The following is a 20,336-nucleotide window of genomic DNA, read 5'->3' on the forward strand; positions in this document are numbered from 1 at the left end:
ATATATATACACAAAAGTGAATAATTTAGTTGGTTTGGTACAAAGTTGTTTTTTAAGGATGTTGGGTTACATAGAACCAACCATCGAATCACTTAAAGAGTTTTGGAAACACAAGACATAATTGAAAACAGAAAGAAGCTGTTGCTGAATGGTGACATTGAGTGAAACAGAGAAAGGAGAGAGAGCTAACAAAGCTTACAACTAACTACTATTAGTCAGCAGTCCAGCTTTGCTCAACAACATCACGAACTCTTCTGTTGTACTCACGCTTGCTTTCGCTGTACATCCGAGCGGCTTCCGAGTTTGCAGGAGAATTCGGATTAGGGTCGCAGAGCAAGGACTGCAATAACAAAGGGAAAAACAGATTAGAGAAGACGGCAGTAATTCTAATATTTAAGGGCATGGTAAGATATCGGTAGGGCATGTTAAATTTACTTGGATGGAGGTAAGTATAGCAGCAACATCATATATTGGACTCCACTGGTTTTGTAGAATGTCCAAGCAAATACTCCCATCTGCATAAACTGCACAACAGATATAGAAAAAAGAAGGTTAACCGGAGCCAAAAGTTAAACATCAACTAGATGGAGAGAAGAAATGATGCGTATCTCTATGACTTACTATTTGGATGGAACATCCGTGACACAAACCGAACTGTTGGTGGTTTATTTGGATAATCTTCAGAGAACTGCAGTGAGAGCTTGAAAGTACCTGCCAGCATCAAGAAAGAGACATAAGAACACACCACTTTTCACGTTCCCAAAATTTCAAATTGCAACAACATAAACATAACCTTACCTCCATCCCATGGTGTGTCATCAGGCCTGCAAATTTAGAAACAAAAACAGTCTAAGTAAGTACAGAAACGACAATGTTTTCGAAATATTTAGTCAGTATCTAAGGTCCTTGTTCCATTACCCAAATATGACAGCATTCCAGAGCATAATGTTGTTGTCTTGTGGAGCACCACTAATACCCGCAGGTGGGTCTTGCTGCAACCTCTTGAAATCCCTCATCAACCTCTTCCTAGCTGGCGTCGACATCCTCCTTTAGTCTAAATAAGAAATCAACCAAAATATTCATCATTCTGAGGTCTCAAAAACGTCTATGAATCTTGGAATTACTGCTAAACATGATCAAATAAGCTACCTTTTCACAGGTTCAGGTATATGCTAAAACCTAAAACTGCTAAATATGTACTAGATTCAAATCCCCCTAAGAAGTCCACGACCTATATAAAAGCTAACTAGCCTAGAAACAAACATTAACTGCAACATATGGAATAAACTTATATTAAAGACTAAGACTTTAGCCTAGAAAGAGCTTAAGATCGAATCAATTCACCAAAAAATATCCAAATGATGACAAGAAACAGCTCAAATGAAAGTAAAATCCACGGATCCAGCAAAGAAAGATCGAGGATTGAAGATCAGATGAAAAGGGTACCGTGGAAACAGATCTCGCTTGTTGAGTAAAAAAAGCCGGAGGAGAGGCAAAGATCGCGGCGAGAAGAGGTTCTTCAAGCAAACATCTGTGTCCGCGGCGTTGACCGCCGGTGATCAGAGAAGCTTCCCGATCGAATCAAAGATCGGCGATTTCTCGATTTCACCGTGCGATGAGAGAAATGGGGGAAAGAAGTAGAATGGTTTCGGGGAAGAAGAACGTATAAGGTACGCAGTGAGAGGGGGAAATGATCTTCTAGAAACTTACTTGGCTCCTCTGACATATCTGTAAAGTTGGATTTGCTTTGCCCTTTGGACGACCGAGCGAGTGAGTTTCTCCTAACCGGATTTAACCGTTAGGGCGAACTGTACCCATTAACCGGACACTTAAATCCAGAGATTAGAGTTAGTTAACCAGAGATTAGTGCTCATTGCTCATTGCTCATTGCTTTAAACCCAGAGATCAGAGAGTTAGTTAATGTAATATCTTCTTCTTTATTGTTTGTTTAATTTCTCGTGGTCTATCCATTTCATTCTAAGTATTAGATTCTGTTGTCTAACTTTGGGAAAATCGGTATATTCATATCCCAGCTAAGGGGTATGTTGAATTCATACACCAACTATGACACTGAGCAAATCCGTACATTAACTTAGGTAAAATTCAAATTCGCTGCATCAACTTGAGAAACTGTGTATAGACATACACAGGCCGTAAGGGTGTTAAGAAACCGTTAGCGGCTGCTTACGTAGAAGCCACGTAAGAAACGACGCCGTTTTGGTGAGACGAAAGAGAGTGATTCTTTTCGTCAAAACGACGTCGTTTCTTGAAGCACCTTAGCTCTTGCATCTCTTTCTCACATGAGCTCACCTTTGCTTTGAGCTCTACAATCTCTTTCTCACATCTTTCTGCGATTTGTTTGAAATTTTCAATCTCATCTAATCCCTTTGCTAAGCTACCTACTTCTCTTTACATCTTCTCAATCACACCTTCAACCTCTTCCATCTCCTCAACCATGCTTATGTCGGTCCACTTAAACAAATGAGACTGATTCTGGTACAAAAATACACAAATGAGAAGGTTCTCACATGAGAATAATTTTTATATGACCACCTAACCTATAGATTACCTCGTCGACGGATCCAATGGGACAACAATGAAAGAGTCTCCCAGGATTTTTCATTGTGTTTGAAGTCTTCATTACAGAGAATCGACCACATCTACATTTTCATGGGATTCCTCTTCCAATCACAGTAAATCTGTCGCTCACTCCTTCAACAATTAACGGATTCACAGTAAATAATCTTCCTATCAAAATACACAACGAAAAGGAAAATTAAAACATTAGGTTTTCGATTACGCACCTGAAGAAGCTGAGGATGAAGACATCTTGATCGATTGAGAGAAATTTTGAGAAACCCCAAATCGCGAACACAAAACCTAAACCCGAGTCGGGAAAATAAGAAAAAAGGAAGAAGAAGATAGAAACGACGTCGTTTTGACGAAAAGAATCACTCTCTTTCGTCTCACCAAAACGACGTCGTTTCTTACGTGGCTTCCACGTAAGCAGCCGCTAACGGTTTTTTAACACCGTTACGGCCTGTGTATGTTTATACACAGTTTCTCAAGTTGATGCAGCGAATTTGAATTTTAACTAAGTTAATGTATGGATTTGTTCAATGTCATAGTTGGTGTATGAATTCAACATACCTCCTTAACTGGGGTATGAATATACCGATTTTCCTCTAACTTTGTAGTTTTTTCATTATATATATATATATTTAAGAACAAATTTGATTCTCTTTGTAATCATTAAAAGGAAACAATTCTTCAATTTTGCATGCAAAATCTAACTTCTCGGACAAGGCACAAAAAAAAGCTTTTTTTAAATCTCTTATTAATTATTTGCTTGTGCAGGATTAATGGGCGGACAAACCTATATCATGTTTTGAAGTTTTGTGCATCTAGATTTATGATTTGATGGAAATTCCTATAAGATCGTCTTGATAATATGGAATTTTAAAAACAAAAGGAAAGTATTTGAAATATTCTTCACATTTTTACCAAAAAAAAGAAAGAATGTGAGATAGGTTTGTTCACACACGACGACGGTTAGTTGTTTATCACCCGAGAAGTCCATATTAGCCCTGATTTCTGTGAGAATTCGAGCGCAAGTCTACTGGTTCAGTGAAATAAGTTTATTCAGCCACGAGAATTAGTTGTTTTTATATAATGACTAAAATAAGATAAACAAAATAACCGTTTGAAACATATTTTGAATTATTACTTTCTTTTTTCCTAATTGATTTTTGAAGTTGATGGAAATAGCCAAAAGAACCGTTCATTTGTTACAAAATAAAGAAAGTTAGACTAATTTCTCTTCGATTAACATCCGGTTTTATTTTGGTTCAATTTCTCGGCTTATTTGTTCCCAAGATTCAAAGACGTTGTTGTCATTTCAAATATTTTGCAAATGCTATTTCAAAGAACGAAAGTTCTTCTTTTGACTCTATATATATAATCTTTGGCAGAGTTTTTAATTTTTTGGTTATTTTTTTTGGACTTTTGTATGAAGTTTTCTCATAAAACCCAAAGACTACATAATTTCTAGATTTTTTCTTTCCCCTTTAAACATATGTGGATAATTCTCACCATAATGTGTTGCTTGTACTTTGTATGCACTGAGCCGGCGTTGGAGCCAAGCATGTGCTTGCGGCCATTTGTGGAATAAGTAATATTTCGGCCTTCAGTTTATAGAAATTGTCTTTAGCTCTGTTGGTAAACGGTGATAATACTGATGGTGAGGTAACGAGTTCGAAGCTCGTGTCTCTTATTATTCTTTTCTTTCGTTAATTTGTTGGCCAAAATTTTTTTTGGGCCAATATCGATGAGTAATCTCAAGTGAGAGAATGATATTTAGGACACCTATAAAACATAAATGTAAATACTATTATATATTGAGAGATAATGCTAAATTTCCTTTTTCTTTTATTTTTTTGGGTCAAACTTAATGCTAAATTTCCTAAATTCTAATCAAAGGATCGTTCCGAATCTGCAACGAGGCATTCTCTGTTCCAGTCTCTTACCAAAGTGGTTAAACGCAACCGTTATCTGCATTTTCTTGTCTATCACGTGTTCCTCCCTCGCCCCAAACAGCATCACCTGTTCATTTGCAAGATTAGGAGGCCTTTTTATATTCTATTGAATCTAGTGATATAGTCTTTGTGTTTTGCATGAGTAAAAAACAGAGTATTTGTTTGTTTTTTGTACCTCTTGGTGGTCGGTGAAATGACTATTGGAGATAGTTACGGCGGTGGAGCCGTCAATTGCATCGATCATACCATCTTCACATTTTTTTTTTGTCAATTGCATCGATCATATCATCTTCACATTTTTTTTTGTTAACCAGAAGGTTCAGGACGGAGGTCCCTAATCCCCCTAGGGTCCGGAGCAGATTGGATGAAAGTCCTGGCCAAATGGAATTGTCTAACATTTTCGCACTTGAGGAGAATTGATCCATAACCTGGACCAACAGGACAACTCCTTTCTCAAGTGGAAACCACTAGACCAAGACCACTTGGTTACCATCTTCACATCTTGTCATTAAGACATGATCGATCCAAATATTTGTTGCTCCAAACAAGCTGATTCCATCTCCATCACTTTTTGTCCTAAGCCCTATGTGCTGCTCTGAGTCTCTGATCAACCCACCGTTACTGGTAACGATTTGCTTGACGTAAATATTGTGTATGATCACATTATTCACAAATTGCAGCGTTAGTCCAGCACCTTCCATGATGTAAACCCTCGCTCCTCTTCCATTGATTGTTTTGTCGCTTGTTATCATCAATTCTTGTTGCAGTTTTATGATCATGCTTCTTTCTATCGGCTATCGGTAAATAAAACATTTGACGATATGCAATTTTTTTCTGCCCAATCTTCTGAATAGGATGAAATCTATCTTTTTTACAGAACAAACACTTCTCTTCCTTCTCAGCATCTTTCCAGAATATCATGCAATTATCTTGACAAACGTCAATCTTTTGATATGGTAAACCCAAAGACCGCATAAGCTTCTTAATTTCATAGTATGATTTTGGTGAGTGGTTACATTCTGGCAAATATTCTTGCATCATTTGAGCAATTGAGTCCATGCATTTTTGAGATAAATTATAATCTGTCTTCAAACTCATAAGCCGAGCCGTTAATGAGAGCTTTGAAAGACCTTCTTTACATCCATCATAAATTGGCTGTTTTGCATCATCCAACATATCAAAAAACTTTTTTGCCTCAGCATTAGACTCTTCTTCCAACATCTGATCAAACTTTGTTTCTGTATTACCAAATGCATCTGAAACCATTGTCACATAAGGATCTATTGGCTCTGTGTGAGACTCAGTTCTGAACACATCTTCTTCAGAATCGTTGTTTAACATATTGTAATCTTCCCCATGAGAAGTCCAAACCTAATAGTTAAGCATAAATCCTTTGTTGTACAAGTGTGTCCATACGATACGTTCTTCTTGAAACTTTGGATCATTCTCACACTTTATACATGGACAAAACAGCTTTTGCTTGTCGACACGGAGACACCTCTACTTCACGCAGCTGCATAAGTGAGAAGAGATGAGCTTGTTCTACTTCACGCAGCTTCTTGTTGTTTTTTTATTTCTCTTGTCTTGTTCTTCTTTTATTCATTCTTTATTTATGCTTATGGAGCAGAGAAAAGAGAGAGAAGCGATCGATCTCCTCTTCCTCCTCACTCCACTATTTTTTATTTACACTAAACAAATCACGTTTTAATTAATCAAGTCCAAGACTAGCCAAACCCATTATTATTTGATCCGATTATATATATATATATATATATATATATTTATATAGCTGGTGAAAAAAAGAAGATAAACTTCTCATCTTCTCAATTGGAAAAAAAAAATATATGTCGATCGACGCTGGAGACCAGAGAGAGTTGGTTTCTCCGCCGCTGAAGAAGACGAAGACAGATCCGGATGCGATGTAGTTGATTTGTCCGAGCAATTTACAGAGAATGAGGTACGTTCAAATCGTTTTTTATTTATAATTAATTAATTAATTAGAATCAGATGTTCAATTTTTGTTTTATTAATGATTGTTTTATTTAGGGTGTAATTTAACCGGTTGGAATAATATTGTCTCTAATTTTTTTAGATATTTGTACATAAAAATATATGCAAACAAGTTAATTGAAAAAACAAATTAACCATATTAGAATTTTCTAAATCCTTAAAATTTTGTTTTTTATACCAAATAGCGCCTTAATTTTTCCTAATAGAACCTAAAATTTTCATTAGCACTTTAATTTTTTGTGAAATTTCTCCCACTCTTAAAACTCCTAAAACTGCGTCAAAACTATTTAACCATCTCCCTCTACTTCTCAGGTCTCTATGCCACTTCCCATTTATAATATCTATTGGGCTGTTTTTCATTTCACAGATCTCACTGAAAGGTATTTCTGTAATTTATTTACTCGCTTCCAAGTTTTACAAATCTTTGCTAATCGTTGTTGTTGTGGTTTTACACAATCTTTGCTTACAGTTTTACAAATCTTGTTAATCTCTATTCATTTAGATTAGAGTCGTTTAATTTTTCACTTTGTAAAATTTGGGATTGATAACTTTTGAATGTTTATGTGTTTATAGTGTAAGTATGGAAGAGCCATTTGTGGATCGTTCAAGTTTACATGTGCTGCATCCATCTCGGTTAAATGGTGCTAAATGGTATGGATTTATTTCAACATACTATTGATTACTTTCACATAGTTATAACTCAAAATAAAGTAATATATTTTAATGGAGCAGGTTTAAATACCACACCCAAATATCAACTGGTGTACAAAAGGTCATTCAAAGTTGTTTTAAGGGACCATGGTACTCTTGGAGAAAAGTGCCTCCCTTCTACAAAAGAACCTGGTTTACACTGTTTATGGTAGTATTGTTGTCTATTATATTTCATTAAGCTATTTCATAAATGATTTACAATATTATTCATCATGTGTGATTACTTTGTTTTCTCAGAAAAAGTTTAACTGGGATGCTTCTATCAACTATCAAGTTGAACGAGAGTTCAATAAGCTTGCTGCATATCGCCTCAAAGGAATGATAAGCCATGCTAAGAAGGGAGGAGAAAAACCAGATTGGATTTTGTCTGATTATTGGACGATTATGCAGGCACATTAGGCAACAGCAAAAGCAAAAGCAACAAGTGAGAAGGCTCGTGCTTCCCGAATGTCTGATCGCAATGGTTTAGGCCCACATTCTCATCTAGCAGGTTCATGTTCGTATGTCAAAGTTCAAGCTGCTTTGGTAATGTTTAAATTTCTATCAATTTCCATATAAATTCGTGATCATTTTTGTGTTAGTTCAACTTAGTTTTATTGTTTGTTTATAGGAAGCAAACAATGAAGATTACTCCTTTATTGTTGTGATGAAAAAAACACATCAAAAGCCTGACGGAACCTATGTTGATCAACGAGCAAGATTGGTCGCAGAAACTTATGAAAAGCATGTGCAAGAACGCTTGGAACAACTTGAATCTTCTGGTGAAGAGAATGTGACAGCTGAAAATCTTGACAAAGCTGAGAAAAATGAGATTTATATCAAGGTAACATTTCAAAACCTTTTATTCTTTAAGATTTTTTTGAGATTATATATTTGTGATTAGTATATTGAGGTTTAGCCATATATGTTATTAGGGTGGAGCAAATTTTTTAGTCACCATGGAACTGTCGTGTTTTATTGTTTGGTTTGAGTTACGTACGGGTGGTGTATTGGGCGTGAGTTGTTTGGTCGTGAGTTGTGTGTTTGGTCGTGAGCAAATTTGTTAGTCACCATATATGTTATTGTTTGGTCGTGAGTTGTGTGTGTTGTGTTGTGTGTTTGGTCGTGAGCAAATTTGTTAGTCACCATATATGTTATTGTTTGGTCGTGAGTTGTGTGTGTTGTATTGGTTTGGTGTATGATAGCTTATGTATTTACTTTTTATTTCTAGGCTGCTGGATCATCTAAACATGGTCATATCTTTGGACTTGGAGCACTTAGTGAGGTTTTACCATCTGTTGGTGCCTCTTCAAGTGTACCACAATCTGGTGAAGAAGTAGAGACAATAACACTTCGGATGCAGGAGATGGAAACTGATCTGAAAAAAAACCTCGAAGAAAATCAGCAAATCCAGAAAAGACTTGAAGCTATGGAGAAACTTGTTGAATCTTTTGTAAGTCAAAATGTCTAAATCCAACACCACTACCAAGACCATCCACCTTTATCTAACTATTATGGTTTGTTTGTATTTTCTTTCAATTATGTTTATGGATTAACTTTGTGCTTGGTTTATATTTCCTTTCAGTTGTGTTTATGTATCAACTTTATATTTGAATGTTAGTTTGTTATCTATATATTATCGTTTGCATATTATTTTTAGTTTTCATGTTTTATTCTATAATTATATATTTGTTGAAATATGGTGAATGGATTTAATATTTTTTTTTAAAATCTAGGAACGTGAAATGTCACAAATAAATACAAATTATGGTAATTAAAAAAATTAAAAATTAAAATTAAAATTAAAATAAAATTAAAAATTAAAATAAAAATAGTGATGGTTGTGTGTCTCTAATTGAGTCACTAATTGTGTCTAGTTTGTGACTGTATTTTGGTGGCAAAAAGTCACAACGTAGTGACTTAAAATAGTACTAATTTGTAACAAATATATGACATTTTTTGGGTCATGTTTTGTGTCATATTTGTGACTCTATTAACCGTCATAAATTGTAATTTTTTTTGTGACTATTCAATTATCGTCACAACTTGTGACGAATTGTTACTTCAAAAACGTCACAACTGTTTATGACTTTTTTGTGACTTACACCCATTTGTGACCATTTTATTGTGACCTTCTTCAATCCGTTTCATTTTCGTCACAATAAAGTATTTGTGACCAAAAAATCATATATTATGACTATTGAATTGGTAACAATATTCACTTTTTATTGTAGTGGAAGTGGATTAGGATCGTAAGAGCCAAATGTTTGTTTCAATGCATCGCTTTTACGTTGAGTAACTATCAAAGACTAACCAATTTCTATCTTTCTATCTCTATAGGTAGGAAAAGTAGTTATAGAGAACAATCATGTGGAAATAGACTAAGAACAAATTGTTTCAAACGTAAAGTGGATTTTTTTGTTGCATGGTTTTTGTATTTATTTAACAAACAATAATAAATGGCAAATAAATGGAATGTTTGGTCATAAATATATGATCTGTTGTGTTTGTGTTTATATTTCTTTTTTTTTTTTTTTTTCTTTTGGGACAAACTTAATGTTAAATTTCCTAAATTCTAAGTAGTGTGTAATCTTTCCTTAATTTTCTCCTATTTACCATTGCTTATAAGTAAGCGTATGTCGTGACTCGTGACAATAGGAAGGAACGGCGAGTGGAATGGTGTCGAAAAAAAGATGCTCGTCGCTGCCCCACCATGTCGTAGAGGGCATACTCGAGAGACTAGCGGTGAAACCTCTGCTGAGGTTCAAGGCTGTGTCGAAGCCATGGAAGTCAACGATGGAATCACGATTCTTCCAAGGAAGACAGTTGAAGCGGTGACAGCAATCTGGAGATCCAGATGTTCTGATGGTGTCCGAGGCCCCGGACACACAACTTTTAAGAACACTGGTGTTGGGTTCATCATCATTGGTCGATATCCCTACCCCTTGGGAGACGCAGAACACACAGTACTTGGTTTCCGGTAATAGCTGTGACGGTCTCGTTTGTCTCTACCATCACACAGAATCCGGTTTGGTGGTCAACCCCACCACTAGATGGCATCGGCCTCTTCCTCTCAGTGGGTTGCAACAACGCATTATCGACTTGGGAGAAAGTTACTCCAAGCTCGGACACAAAGTCTTTAAGCTTGGATTCGGTAAAGACATAATCACGGGCACTTACAAGGCCGTTTGGCTATACAGCTCTTCAGAATTGGGCCTAGAAAACGCTACCACGTGCGAAGTTTTCAACTTTAGCACCGGCTCTTGGAGGTATGTCACTCCCGCTTCTCCTTATCGTGTTGTAGGTTCAACCGATCCTGTGTTTGTAGATGGGTCGCTTCATTGGTTCACAGAGTGCGAAGAAACCAAGGTTGTATCTTTCGATCTCCACACCGAAGCTTTTCAAGTCATCTCTAAAGCTCCCTTTGCCAATTCCAATCCTTCCGAGATCGTCATGTGCAACCTTGACAACCGCTTGTGCGTATCCCTATCCCACATTGCAATGGACTACCAAGTGATATGGTCGTTCAATTCAAGCAACAAGACTTGGGACAACATTTGTTCCATCGATCTGTATATATGTGCAATGTTCTTTGCTGTTTCAACACGATCCGTCCTCCATCCACTAGCACTTTTAAATGGAGAGAACAAGAACAAGAACAAGAACAAGACGAAGAAGTTGTTGTTTAGTGATCATGTGCATCGTCGAGCACTGTTGACATTTGACCCCAAAACCAAGTCAGAGGATCCTATTTTGGAAGGGATTTCTGAAGCTTTTTGGGAAAAGTCCATCCGATTTCCTGTCTGTTATTTCCCGAGTTTGTTCTCTATTCAATAAATTAATTTGCTATTTATTTTTCAATGCAAAAATGTTATATCTCAATAATGTGATCTTGTCACTTCCATCAACTATCTGTTATTGTCCGTCCGAGTTTGCAACCTCTTCAAGGTATGGTTTTGGTCTCAACTGCATCTGCGAAAGCCAGAGTCAAAGGAGAAGGCTCCATCTCCAAGGTTTCCCCTAGAGAAGACTGAGATAAATGAGGCACTGCAGCGCATTCGCTGCCCTGTCCAGCCAATGAAAAGCTGATTATTACAACCATGTCTCCAAGGGGCTCTCAAACTTCTCCTAGCCTCATCCAAAAGGATCTATGATTGGTGAAAAATCTTTTACTTCTTCCAAAGGACATAATCCGTAAGTAAGCAAGACTCTTATTTACACCATTTTTTTAGAAAGTTTCAAGCTCTTTTACTCAGAACAATAACCTTTTTAACCCTTTTTTTTTTCCTTGATTGTTTCATCATCTTACATGGTTGAACTCAATTACTTGGCGTGTTTCCTCTGCTTTCTGGTATGGTTTAGAGAGTGTTTTTATATCAGTGTTCATGTCTATAATATCCTTTTCATATGTTGCTTCTGATTTGTTTGAAGACACAAAACGGTTGGGAGTAATCAGTAAATAGTCCATCTCTGTATACTACGTCTTTTCACTCACTCCTCTCTAAGGGCATCTCCAATGGGGGGGGGGGGGGGGGAGATAAAAAAGAATGCTTAAGTGGGGTTAGGAATAGTTTAATATTAACTTTTGAAAATTGTTTGGTTAAACTTTTTTTAAGAACTGTAAAATTGTATGCCTCCAATGGTAGATCCTAATTTTGGGTTTTTCAAGAAGCAACAAAAAAAACAAAAATGGGATTCTGATGAACAATCCATCACTACATACAACAAACACACAGATCATATACCATAATCAAATGATGTCAAATGATATTCAACAAAAATGGATCAACAAAACATAAACAATCTATGAATCTCTACAATCCAACAAAAAACTGTATCTCTCAAGGCTTAAGGTTTCTTGTGTTTTCTAGAATAGCAAGACTGAAACCGAAGAGTGATGCAGAACAGAAATGAGAGGAGCACACAAAACCAATCTATTCATTTTGGCCAAAACCTTCACTTCCATTGTCCGTTTGTTGCAAAAATTTGAGACTTGTCACCATATTCTTACTCATCTTCACAAATATCCACATGAGGCAAAGATGATCAAGCCAAAGAGCACACACTTTCAGATAGATAATACCTTGAAAATCAATCCTCTGTTTGATTCCAAACCCAGTTTAGACTTTCGCCAAACTTCAGCGTTTCAGAGTAACGTCACGGTAAAAACCCTTCAGCTATACGGTTCTTGTTTCACCACAAAGAGGACACAAAACTCCACCTTGGTTTGAACGTACAAACCAAACTTGATTCCCTTTTTGAGAATCTGAACAAGAGCAGCACTTAAGAACCTTTTAACACCAGCTCAAAAACCTGCAACTTCATAAATTACAAAATGCAGACCAAAAAATACTCAGCAAACTGATCCATACACAAGACTATAATCACCAACACATGATATTTGTGTATCTTATGCAGATGCAAAGAGAGATTGTATAAATCCAAAGTCTCACTAACACATATTGTACCTGTACTTTATTGACACTTTGATTTTTGGCCACAGGATGATACACTGCAAATATCACACACAAACATATTCTAATCATTGTCATATGTACAGATTGCACATCGCCAAAGCTCTTGCTTAGCAATTTCTTCCTTTGGTTCAACAACCTCTTCTTCGGCAGTTTAGGAAAACATGAAAATTCAACAAAGAAAACCTAACATGACTCTCGCACATTTCAAACAAACCAGCCTAAGACTGTACCTAGCTACTTTCTTCTTAGAAAAACATTACATTTGGTTACCTTATATGCATCTTGTAGAACAGGCGTAATCAAGTCGTCGCCATTAACATCAACAAACACAACAATGTTAATGTTACTATTGTAACTAAAACTCTTCCCATCTTTGCAGCTTGCATTCCACCCACAGGATTTTGAGCCAGAGCCATTTCTGTAAACAAAAGCAATGATTTAAGCTACAATACAACATACAGACTAATGTGCATCTATGTTTCATTCAATTCAATCCCACCTTCTCGTATAGTACATCAAGAGCATCAATGTTCACAGGGTAACCAACACGCAAGGTAGGAACAAAGAGACTCTCAATCATATTCTTCAATATTGCAGATTGAATCAGGCAATAGAGGAGGCAAATTGGTGGTCGTGGTAGCTTTTCCCTCCGCCGCCACAGCAGGAGGAGGGAGGTGGTGGTGCCACGGAGGATTTGGACGGAGCAATTCCAGCCGTCGCAGCATAAGACGTCGCTACGGTCTTCCTCGGACAAAGATTGATCGGCGTTGGAGAAGTGGAGAGAGAACAGAAGGAAGCGAAGAAGGAAAAAAAAATAGTTAGTTTTTTTTTTCTCTTAGCCAATCGCAGCTAGACAAACACTAGAGTTTCTAAAAAAACTAAATTAAAAGCTACGATCATAACAAAACTTTAGCTGATTTAATTAAAAATAATCTGTTTTAATCAGTACAATCCTTATCACTTTTTTTTAGCATCACCATTGGTGATGACCTAATTACACAGACACATCTGAATCTCAAGACCTGCATTTTACACAGATTATAATTTATAACATATATTTGAATAGCTGAATACAAAAAAGTTAATATTAACAATATATCTACAATAATACCTGAAGTTATATATATACATATATTTAAACATAAAAATTAAAAATTAAAAAATACTAATATGTTATTAATTTTTATTTTGAAATAAATATTTATTACAAAATATTATATAAAATAAAATTTAATGTTGAGCTGATTAGCAAATTGAAGTTATTTAGTTTACGAGTTTCCTAGATTCTATAAACAAAAATACATTAAACAATAATTAATGTCAAAAAATTTGCAAAGGAAAAAATAGAATTAGTTAGTCAAAGATTCGTTTGTTTCTTGCAAAAATATACACACATAATATTTGATTTCCACAACTGCTTTGTTAAACAATTTTTTTTATTTAGCCAAAAATATTAATTCAAACATAGAAATTTAAATCTATATATATAGTTAAAAATAAAATAAAATTAAGTTTTCATCTCATTCATTTAGTTCATTTCCTATTTTGAAGTTGAACAATTTTCAGTAAAAAATACTATTTTCCAGCTCTATGGTGAGACCCAATAAATTTGACTTGAAAGCATATTTATCTCAAATGATAATTTTTTTTGGCTGCTTTTACACAGTTCCAAAGGATGTAGCTGTTATGAACACCTAAGAAAAGATCTGAACAATAATGTAGCTGGAAGCAAAAGGATTTTGGTTAGAGGTGAACCGCGGTTAAAAAAATAAAAAATTTGAGTTTTCAATTTTTATCCCCAATTCCAAAGATTTTTGTTGTTGTTGTTGCCAGTTTTAGCAAGTCAAATAAAAAATAGTTGATTCCATTATTAAATTAGAAGACATTTTTTATGCGGTTTGTTAGTGTATGCAACTTATAATAATAATCAAACAAGTCACAAGTTATAAGTTACCACACTACATAGCAATTTCATAGATAAAGAAATAAAACATAATATAAAGTCTATCCAAATCACACCAATCATGTTTCTACAAAAAAATAAGGAAAAACAAGCATAGTAATATAAATTAGTTTTCAACGAGAAATGAAATTATTTTGTATCTCTCGTAGATCAAAACCAAAAAAACATTTAAAAAAAAAAACCTTTCAATATCTCAATAAAGCGTACAGAAACGTGGTATACACAATGGACCCGTAGAAATATAAAACCGTCTCTAAGAACTAGGTTAAATACTTAAGCAAGCAACTAGGCTTTAGTTGGCCCGCGGTTTAGCCAGCTTGACAGCCACAATTTACCTCTTTACTACATTATCCATTGAATCTAATAACTAAATTACTAGTTAATATAACTATTTTTTCTATTTTTTTTAGATATATAAGACTTCATATTTTTTTCATCTGTAAAACTCTATATATTTTTCAATGCACAATGTGATATCTCAATAAAAATTTGCTTTTTGGGACAACTTCTCACATGGGTATAAGCTCTCGCCTTGTATTAGATTCCGAGGCATCCACAGCTCTGTTAAGAAGAACAAGATTTGTTCTATTAGATTAATTACTTGTTTAACAAGCCAGGTGAAAACAATATATATAGCCTAGCAAAGACAAGAACTCACAAATTGACATGGTAATTTAAGTGGCTGCATGGGTCGCTTCATTGGTTCACAGAGTGCGAAGAAACCAAAGTTGTATCTTTCGATCTCCACACCGAAGCTTTTCAAGTCATCTCTAAAGCTCCCTTTGCCAATTCCAATCCTTGCGAGATCGTCATGTGCAACCTTGACAACCGCTTGTGCATATCCCTATACCAGATTAATAAGGCCTACCAAGTGATATGGTCGTTCAGTTCAAGCAACAAGACTTAGGACAAAATTTGTTCCATAGATCTGCATATATGTGCAATGTTCTTTGATGTCTCAACACGATGGGTGCTCCATCCACTAGCACTTTTTAATGGAGAGAACAAGAATAAGAAGAAGTTGCTGTTTAGTGATCATGTGTCTCTTCGAACACTGACACTTGACCCCAAAACCAAATCAGAGGATCCGGTTACTGAAGGGATTTCTGAAGCTTTTTTGGGAATATTCCTTCCGATTTCCTGTCTGTTATTTCCCGAGTTTGTTCTCTATTCAATAAACTTTGCTTATTGTCAATGCATAAATGTGATCTTATTGCTTCTTCCATCAACTCTGTGTTATTTTCCTTAGTTTGCTCTCTATTCCATAAATTTGATTATTGTCAATGCGTAATGTGACAACGTAGATCGGTCCGTCTTTTCCTCCTGTGGTTTTCCGGCCGAATCCGAGAGCACAATCCGCTAGTTTCTTCCGGTTATTTGCCCAGTTACGGTCGCATCGCCAGCATTTGTCTATGGGGTTATAAGCTACGCATTTTCCGCCGTGTTTTTGCAATTTTCGACGACTTCTGACCTGTGTAAGCTCTCTCCTTGTATCGTTTATTGATTCCGTGGCATCCACAGCTCTGTTTAGAAGAACAAGATTGTTTTTATTAGATTACTTGTTTGAGAAGCCAGGTTAAAAAAATATGACCTAAGAAAGACAAGAAGAACTCACAAATTGACATGGTAATTAAAGTGGTTGGTAACGTTAAGTGGATTAGGATCGTAAGAACCAAATGTTTGTTTCAATGCATCGCTTTTACGTTGCATCCAGTAGCTATCAAAGACAGCCACATGGGCTCCAACCTGTGGAGCCACTATAGCTAATAACGATAAAAAGAAGCCGCCAAGAATCAAAAACGCTGCTGCCATTTTGAATATTTTGTAAATGCTGCGATCAAAGCCGTTGAGATTTTTTATTTTTTGTTTTTTTTTTTTATCTCCCGGCAGAACCTCAAGCGGAGGTTGTGGTTTCAGATAATTGGCCTGCCGGGACTAAAAGATTTCAGATATGAATCACGGATTTGCTTTAATAACAAGAGGGACTGGAGAGAGAGAGAAGAGTCAATGGAGGATTAAGAATAAACAGAGATTAACCAACCATTAATTTTAAATCTCTATGGTCCTCATTTCTCCTAAACTCCAATTATAGGTTTTTATATCTTTGTTTAATCCTTCTTTTCTGGAATATTTTCAGTTATTTTTGCCTTGACCTGATATTATTTTTAGTGAGATATAAATTACCCTATTTGAGGTAACTATTTTTGCTTTTGCTAACCATACATAGAATAGGTTTACATAATCAAAACAGAGTTTAAAACTATTGAAAATCAATAGTAATATTTAAGAAATAAATTGGGTTTCAGTTCAGATTTTTTTTACTGTATGGATTAGTTATTAAAAAAAATTTGTACTTAAATAAATAATTTCACTAATTTATTGGTCTTCAGTACAACTGCTACCCCATTGCGGTCAGAAGCTAACTAATGGCGGGACTCTCTGTTCCCTTAAAAGAATTTGGAGCAAGACATAAATGAACAAATTTTATTTTGGACTACTGATTTCTGAAACTGTTCATACATCAAATTGATAAAAAGAATCCAAACTGAATATGGTCCGTGATCAATAATAACACAGATCTAAAATTCACCCACTCATATGCAAATTGCAAAAGGCAATAAATAAAATCTTGACCCATATGATACAAAAATCTCGTTATGTACTAGAGCACTGTGAGTCTTGATCACACATTTCACCAGAAAGAAACAACACCATAAATGTTTCAAGAAACACACAATAACCCTAGTAATTACCCCAAAAAGCTATAACTGTTAAAACCTCTTTCACCGGAAGAAAGCAGATTCAGAGCTGAAAATAATCACGAACAATGAAACAAGAAAGGTTCAAGAAGAACCTTAACGCCATCGTTTTATGTTTCTTCTCCTTCTTCTTCCTCTGTTCCACGTCGGATTTGCTCCTCCCACGTTCACCGTTAGCGATACTCACCGGCGGGAGGTGGGATCTCCTGCAGCCGAGTGTAGGTATATCCGCAATGCACATGCAGCTTCTACACAACAACAAAGTCGTCATCTTCGACCGTACCGACTACGGCCCTTCGAATCTCACTCTCCCTCCTCATCTCTGCCAAAACGCCACCGTTTTCGACTGCTCTGCTCATTCTCTACTCTACGACGTCGCTTCGAACACTTTTCGCCCACTCACACTTCGGTACGACACGTGGTGCTCCTCCGGTTCTTTAAACGCTTCCGGTTCTTTAATCCAAACCGGTGGTTACGGCTCCGGCGAAAGAACTGTACGTGTTTTCACACCTTGCGACGGAGTTGGAAGCCTCTCGTGTGATTGGGTTGAGAACAGAGCGTATCTCTCCTCTCGCCGGTGGTATTCAACAAATCAGATTCTTCCCGATGGTCGGATCATCATCGTCGGCGGCAGAAGAGCCTTCTCCTACGAATTTTACCCCAAGAATCCGGGCAAATCCGTCTTCAATCTCAGATTCTTGGCCGAGACGAGAGATCCGAATGAAGAGAACAATCTTTATCCGTTTCTTCATCTCCTCCCCGACGGCAACCTCTTCATCTTCGCTAATCGGAGATCGATTCTGTTCGATTTCGTCAACCACCGAATCATCAAGGAGTTTCCGGCGATTCCCGGCGGCGATAAACGTAATTACCCAAGCACTGGCTCCTCCGTGCTCCTCCCTCTCTTACTCACAGGAGAAAGTAACCGATCGAAGATTGCGGCTGAGGTTATGGTATGCGGCGGTGCTCCCCCGGGAGCGTTCTTTAAAGCGGCGAGGACGATCCCTAAAATCTTCGTCGGAGGATCGCGCTCGTGCGGGAGATTGAAAGTGACCGACCCGAATCCGAGATGGATCATGGAGCAGATGCCATCGCCACGTGTCATGGGCGATATGTTGCTGCTACCAAACGGTGACGTTTTGATCATTAACGGTGCTGCTAACGGAACCGCTGGTTGGGAGGACGCAATGAACGCTGTTCTCAACCCGATTTTCTATTTACCCGACGAGCCTGACCCGACCCGAAGATTCGAAATTCTCGCCCCGACTCGAATCCCTAGAATGTACCATTCGGCGTCTCTCCTTCTTTCCGACGGCAGAGTCTTAGTCGGAGGAAGCAATCCTCACCGGAATTACAATTTCACGGCGAGGCCGTACCCGACGGAGCTCAGCCTCGAGGCTTACCTCCCGCGTTACCTCGATCCACAGTACGTGCGCGTGAGGCCGACGATTATCACGGTGGAGCTCGCCGGGAATATGTTGTACGGTCAAGGTTTTGCGGTCACGTTCGCGATTCCGGCGTTCGGAATGTTTGACGGAGGAGTGTCGGTGCGGCTAGTGGCGCCGTCGTTCAGCACTCACTCGACGGCGATGAACCAGAGGATGTTGGTGTTGCGTGTGAGGCGCGTGAGTCAGTTATCTGTTTTCGCGTATAAAGCTGACGTGGAAGGACCAACTAACTCCTATGTGGCACCGCCTGGGTATTATATGATGTTCGTGGTCCACCGTGGAATCCCGAGTGTAGCTGTTTGGGTTAAGATTTAACGTGAGCCTCTGATACGTTGGAGTCTGCTGCTTTTGACTTTATGTTTTCTTTTCTTCATGATTTTCATAGTTTTACTTTTTACGTAGATAGATTCATTAGTTTTTGATTTTTTTACCAACCGTAGTAAAACGTTTTGTTTAGTGAAAGTGTTGAAATCAAACAAGACTCGGATGGTACGTAAGCTATATTAAGTGTTTACAGTCTTGAGTATTTATCAATGGTGAGAATATAGCAAATTTGAGACAAGACAATATCGAAAAAGCATTCAAATCGTTCCCTAACGACGTCCTTGAGCTTATGCTCGAGACACTAGCGGTGGAATCTTATTAGGTTCAAAATGCGTATCGAAGCAACAATGGAAATTCATATCGAATTCGAATACTTCCAAAAAAGACGATTGAGCTACATAGTCAGCATTTTAGAGATCCAAATATCCTTTTAATGAACGCCGGCGAAGATAACAATATGATCTACTAAACATATATAAGCACGTCAGTTTTCAAGTCTTCAGTTTCGGTTAAGATCATCCCGACTCCGTTGATAGTGTATCGCGTATGTGATTTCACGTTGCCTTTGCTTGGATTCATCAAAGACAAAATTCAACTGGCTCTTTGGAAATAGGTCTAGTTAGTACATGTGAAGTTTTCGATTTTAGCACCAACGTTTGGAAGTAGTCCGTATCTCTATTACCCCCTTCTTCTCTTTGCCCGGATCATTGCTTTACATGATCATGTGTACGTAGATATTGGTCGCTTCTTTTGTTTACAGAAGGTATAAACGAAACCAAAAAGCTCTATCTGTAGATCTTCACTTCACAGTTCTCACCAAGACTTTATTGCAGATCGATCTCAGTACTAATTCGGGCTTGATCGATCAGTCTTTATTGAAGCATGCAGTAGGATTGTTTTGAAACAGATAATATGCGATCAAAAAGCTTAGAATAGGAAAAAGAGGGGACCTTATTATTTTCAGCAACATTAATTGAGTTTCCTTGGCAAAACATAATAAATATGGCTCAGAATATCATATTTTTTCTTATTTATTGACCCCAAATTAAATGTAATAGTGACGACTCTCCATCCTACACAATTTATTTAGTCCTTTCTTTTAGCTCGTTGAGTTTGGTGACTTTTTTAGA

General features: G+C 37.0%; 3 protein-coding genes and 2 pseudogenes across 7 annotated transcripts; 3 read left to right on the forward strand and 2 right to left on the reverse strand.

The window, feature by feature from the left end:
- Nucleotides 1–7: 7 nt before the first annotated feature.
- LOC104740105 (ubiquitin-conjugating enzyme E2 1) lies at nucleotides 8–1,868 on the reverse strand. The gene is made up of 6 exons (XM_087485340.1): nucleotides 1,447–1,868; nucleotides 919–1,054; nucleotides 799–824; nucleotides 622–711; nucleotides 436–524; nucleotides 8–340 (listed from the first exon to the last, which is right to left on the reverse strand). The coding sequence occupies exons 2-6, from the start codon at nucleotides 1,041–1,043 to the stop codon at nucleotides 212–214; spliced, it is 459 nt and encodes a 152-aa protein (XP_087341466.1). The 5' UTR covers nucleotides 1,044–1,054; nucleotides 1,447–1,868; the 3' UTR covers nucleotides 8–211.
- Nucleotides 1,869–7,276: 5,408 nt separating this feature from the next.
- On the forward strand, nucleotides 7,277–8,885 carry LOC104740108 (uncharacterized). The gene is made up of 4 exons (XM_019235778.2): nucleotides 7,277–7,404; nucleotides 7,494–7,781; nucleotides 7,867–8,079; nucleotides 8,467–8,885. The coding sequence occupies exons 2-4, from the start codon at nucleotides 7,704–7,706 to the stop codon at nucleotides 8,704–8,706; spliced, it is 531 nt and encodes a 176-aa protein (XP_019091323.2). The 5' UTR covers nucleotides 7,277–7,404; nucleotides 7,494–7,703; the 3' UTR covers nucleotides 8,707–8,885.
- A 1,026-nt stretch (nucleotides 8,886–9,911) lies between these two features.
- LOC104743300 (F-box/LRR-repeat/kelch-repeat protein At1g09650 pseudogene) lies at nucleotides 9,912–11,117 on the forward strand (annotated as a pseudogene).
- Nucleotides 11,118–11,904: 787 nt separating this feature from the next.
- LOC104740109 (putative pectate lyase 3) lies at nucleotides 11,905–16,616 on the reverse strand. Of its 4 annotated transcripts, XM_087486600.1 has the most exons (7): nucleotides 16,291–16,616; nucleotides 15,334–16,198; nucleotides 15,189–15,236; nucleotides 13,212–13,453; nucleotides 12,983–13,130; nucleotides 12,704–12,747; nucleotides 11,905–12,554 (listed from the first exon to the last, which is right to left on the reverse strand). In XM_087486600.1, the coding sequence occupies exons 1-2, from the start codon at nucleotides 16,485–16,487 to the stop codon at nucleotides 15,901–15,903; spliced, it is 495 nt and encodes a 164-aa protein (XP_087342726.1). In that variant the 5' UTR covers nucleotides 16,488–16,616; the 3' UTR covers nucleotides 11,905–12,554; nucleotides 12,704–12,747; nucleotides 12,983–13,130; nucleotides 13,212–13,453; nucleotides 15,189–15,236; nucleotides 15,334–15,900. The 4 variants fall into 4 exon arrangements, with proteins under 4 accessions (XP_087342726.1, XP_087342727.1, XP_087342728.1 ...); XM_087486601.1 differs by lacking the exon at nucleotides 12,704–12,747; XM_087486602.1 differs by lacking the exons at nucleotides 12,704–12,747; nucleotides 12,983–13,130; nucleotides 13,212–13,453 and having other exon boundaries at nucleotides 11,905–12,596.
- A 535-nt stretch (nucleotides 16,617–17,151) lies between these two features.
- LOC104740110 (aldehyde oxidase GLOX pseudogene) lies at nucleotides 17,152–19,383 on the forward strand (annotated as a pseudogene). The gene has a single exon (XR_015579392.1). The product of XR_015579392.1 is annotated as an aldehyde oxidase GLOX pseudogene (transcript).
- The last annotated feature ends 953 nt before the right edge of the window (nucleotides 19,384–20,336 follow it).

The sequence above is a fragment of the Camelina sativa genome, chromosome 14 (genome assembly GCF_030686135.1).
Source record: "Camelina sativa cultivar CO46 ecotype springtype chromosome 14, ASM3068613v1".
NCBI classification, from domain to species: Eukaryota; Viridiplantae; Streptophyta; class Magnoliopsida; order Brassicales; family Brassicaceae; genus Camelina; species Camelina sativa.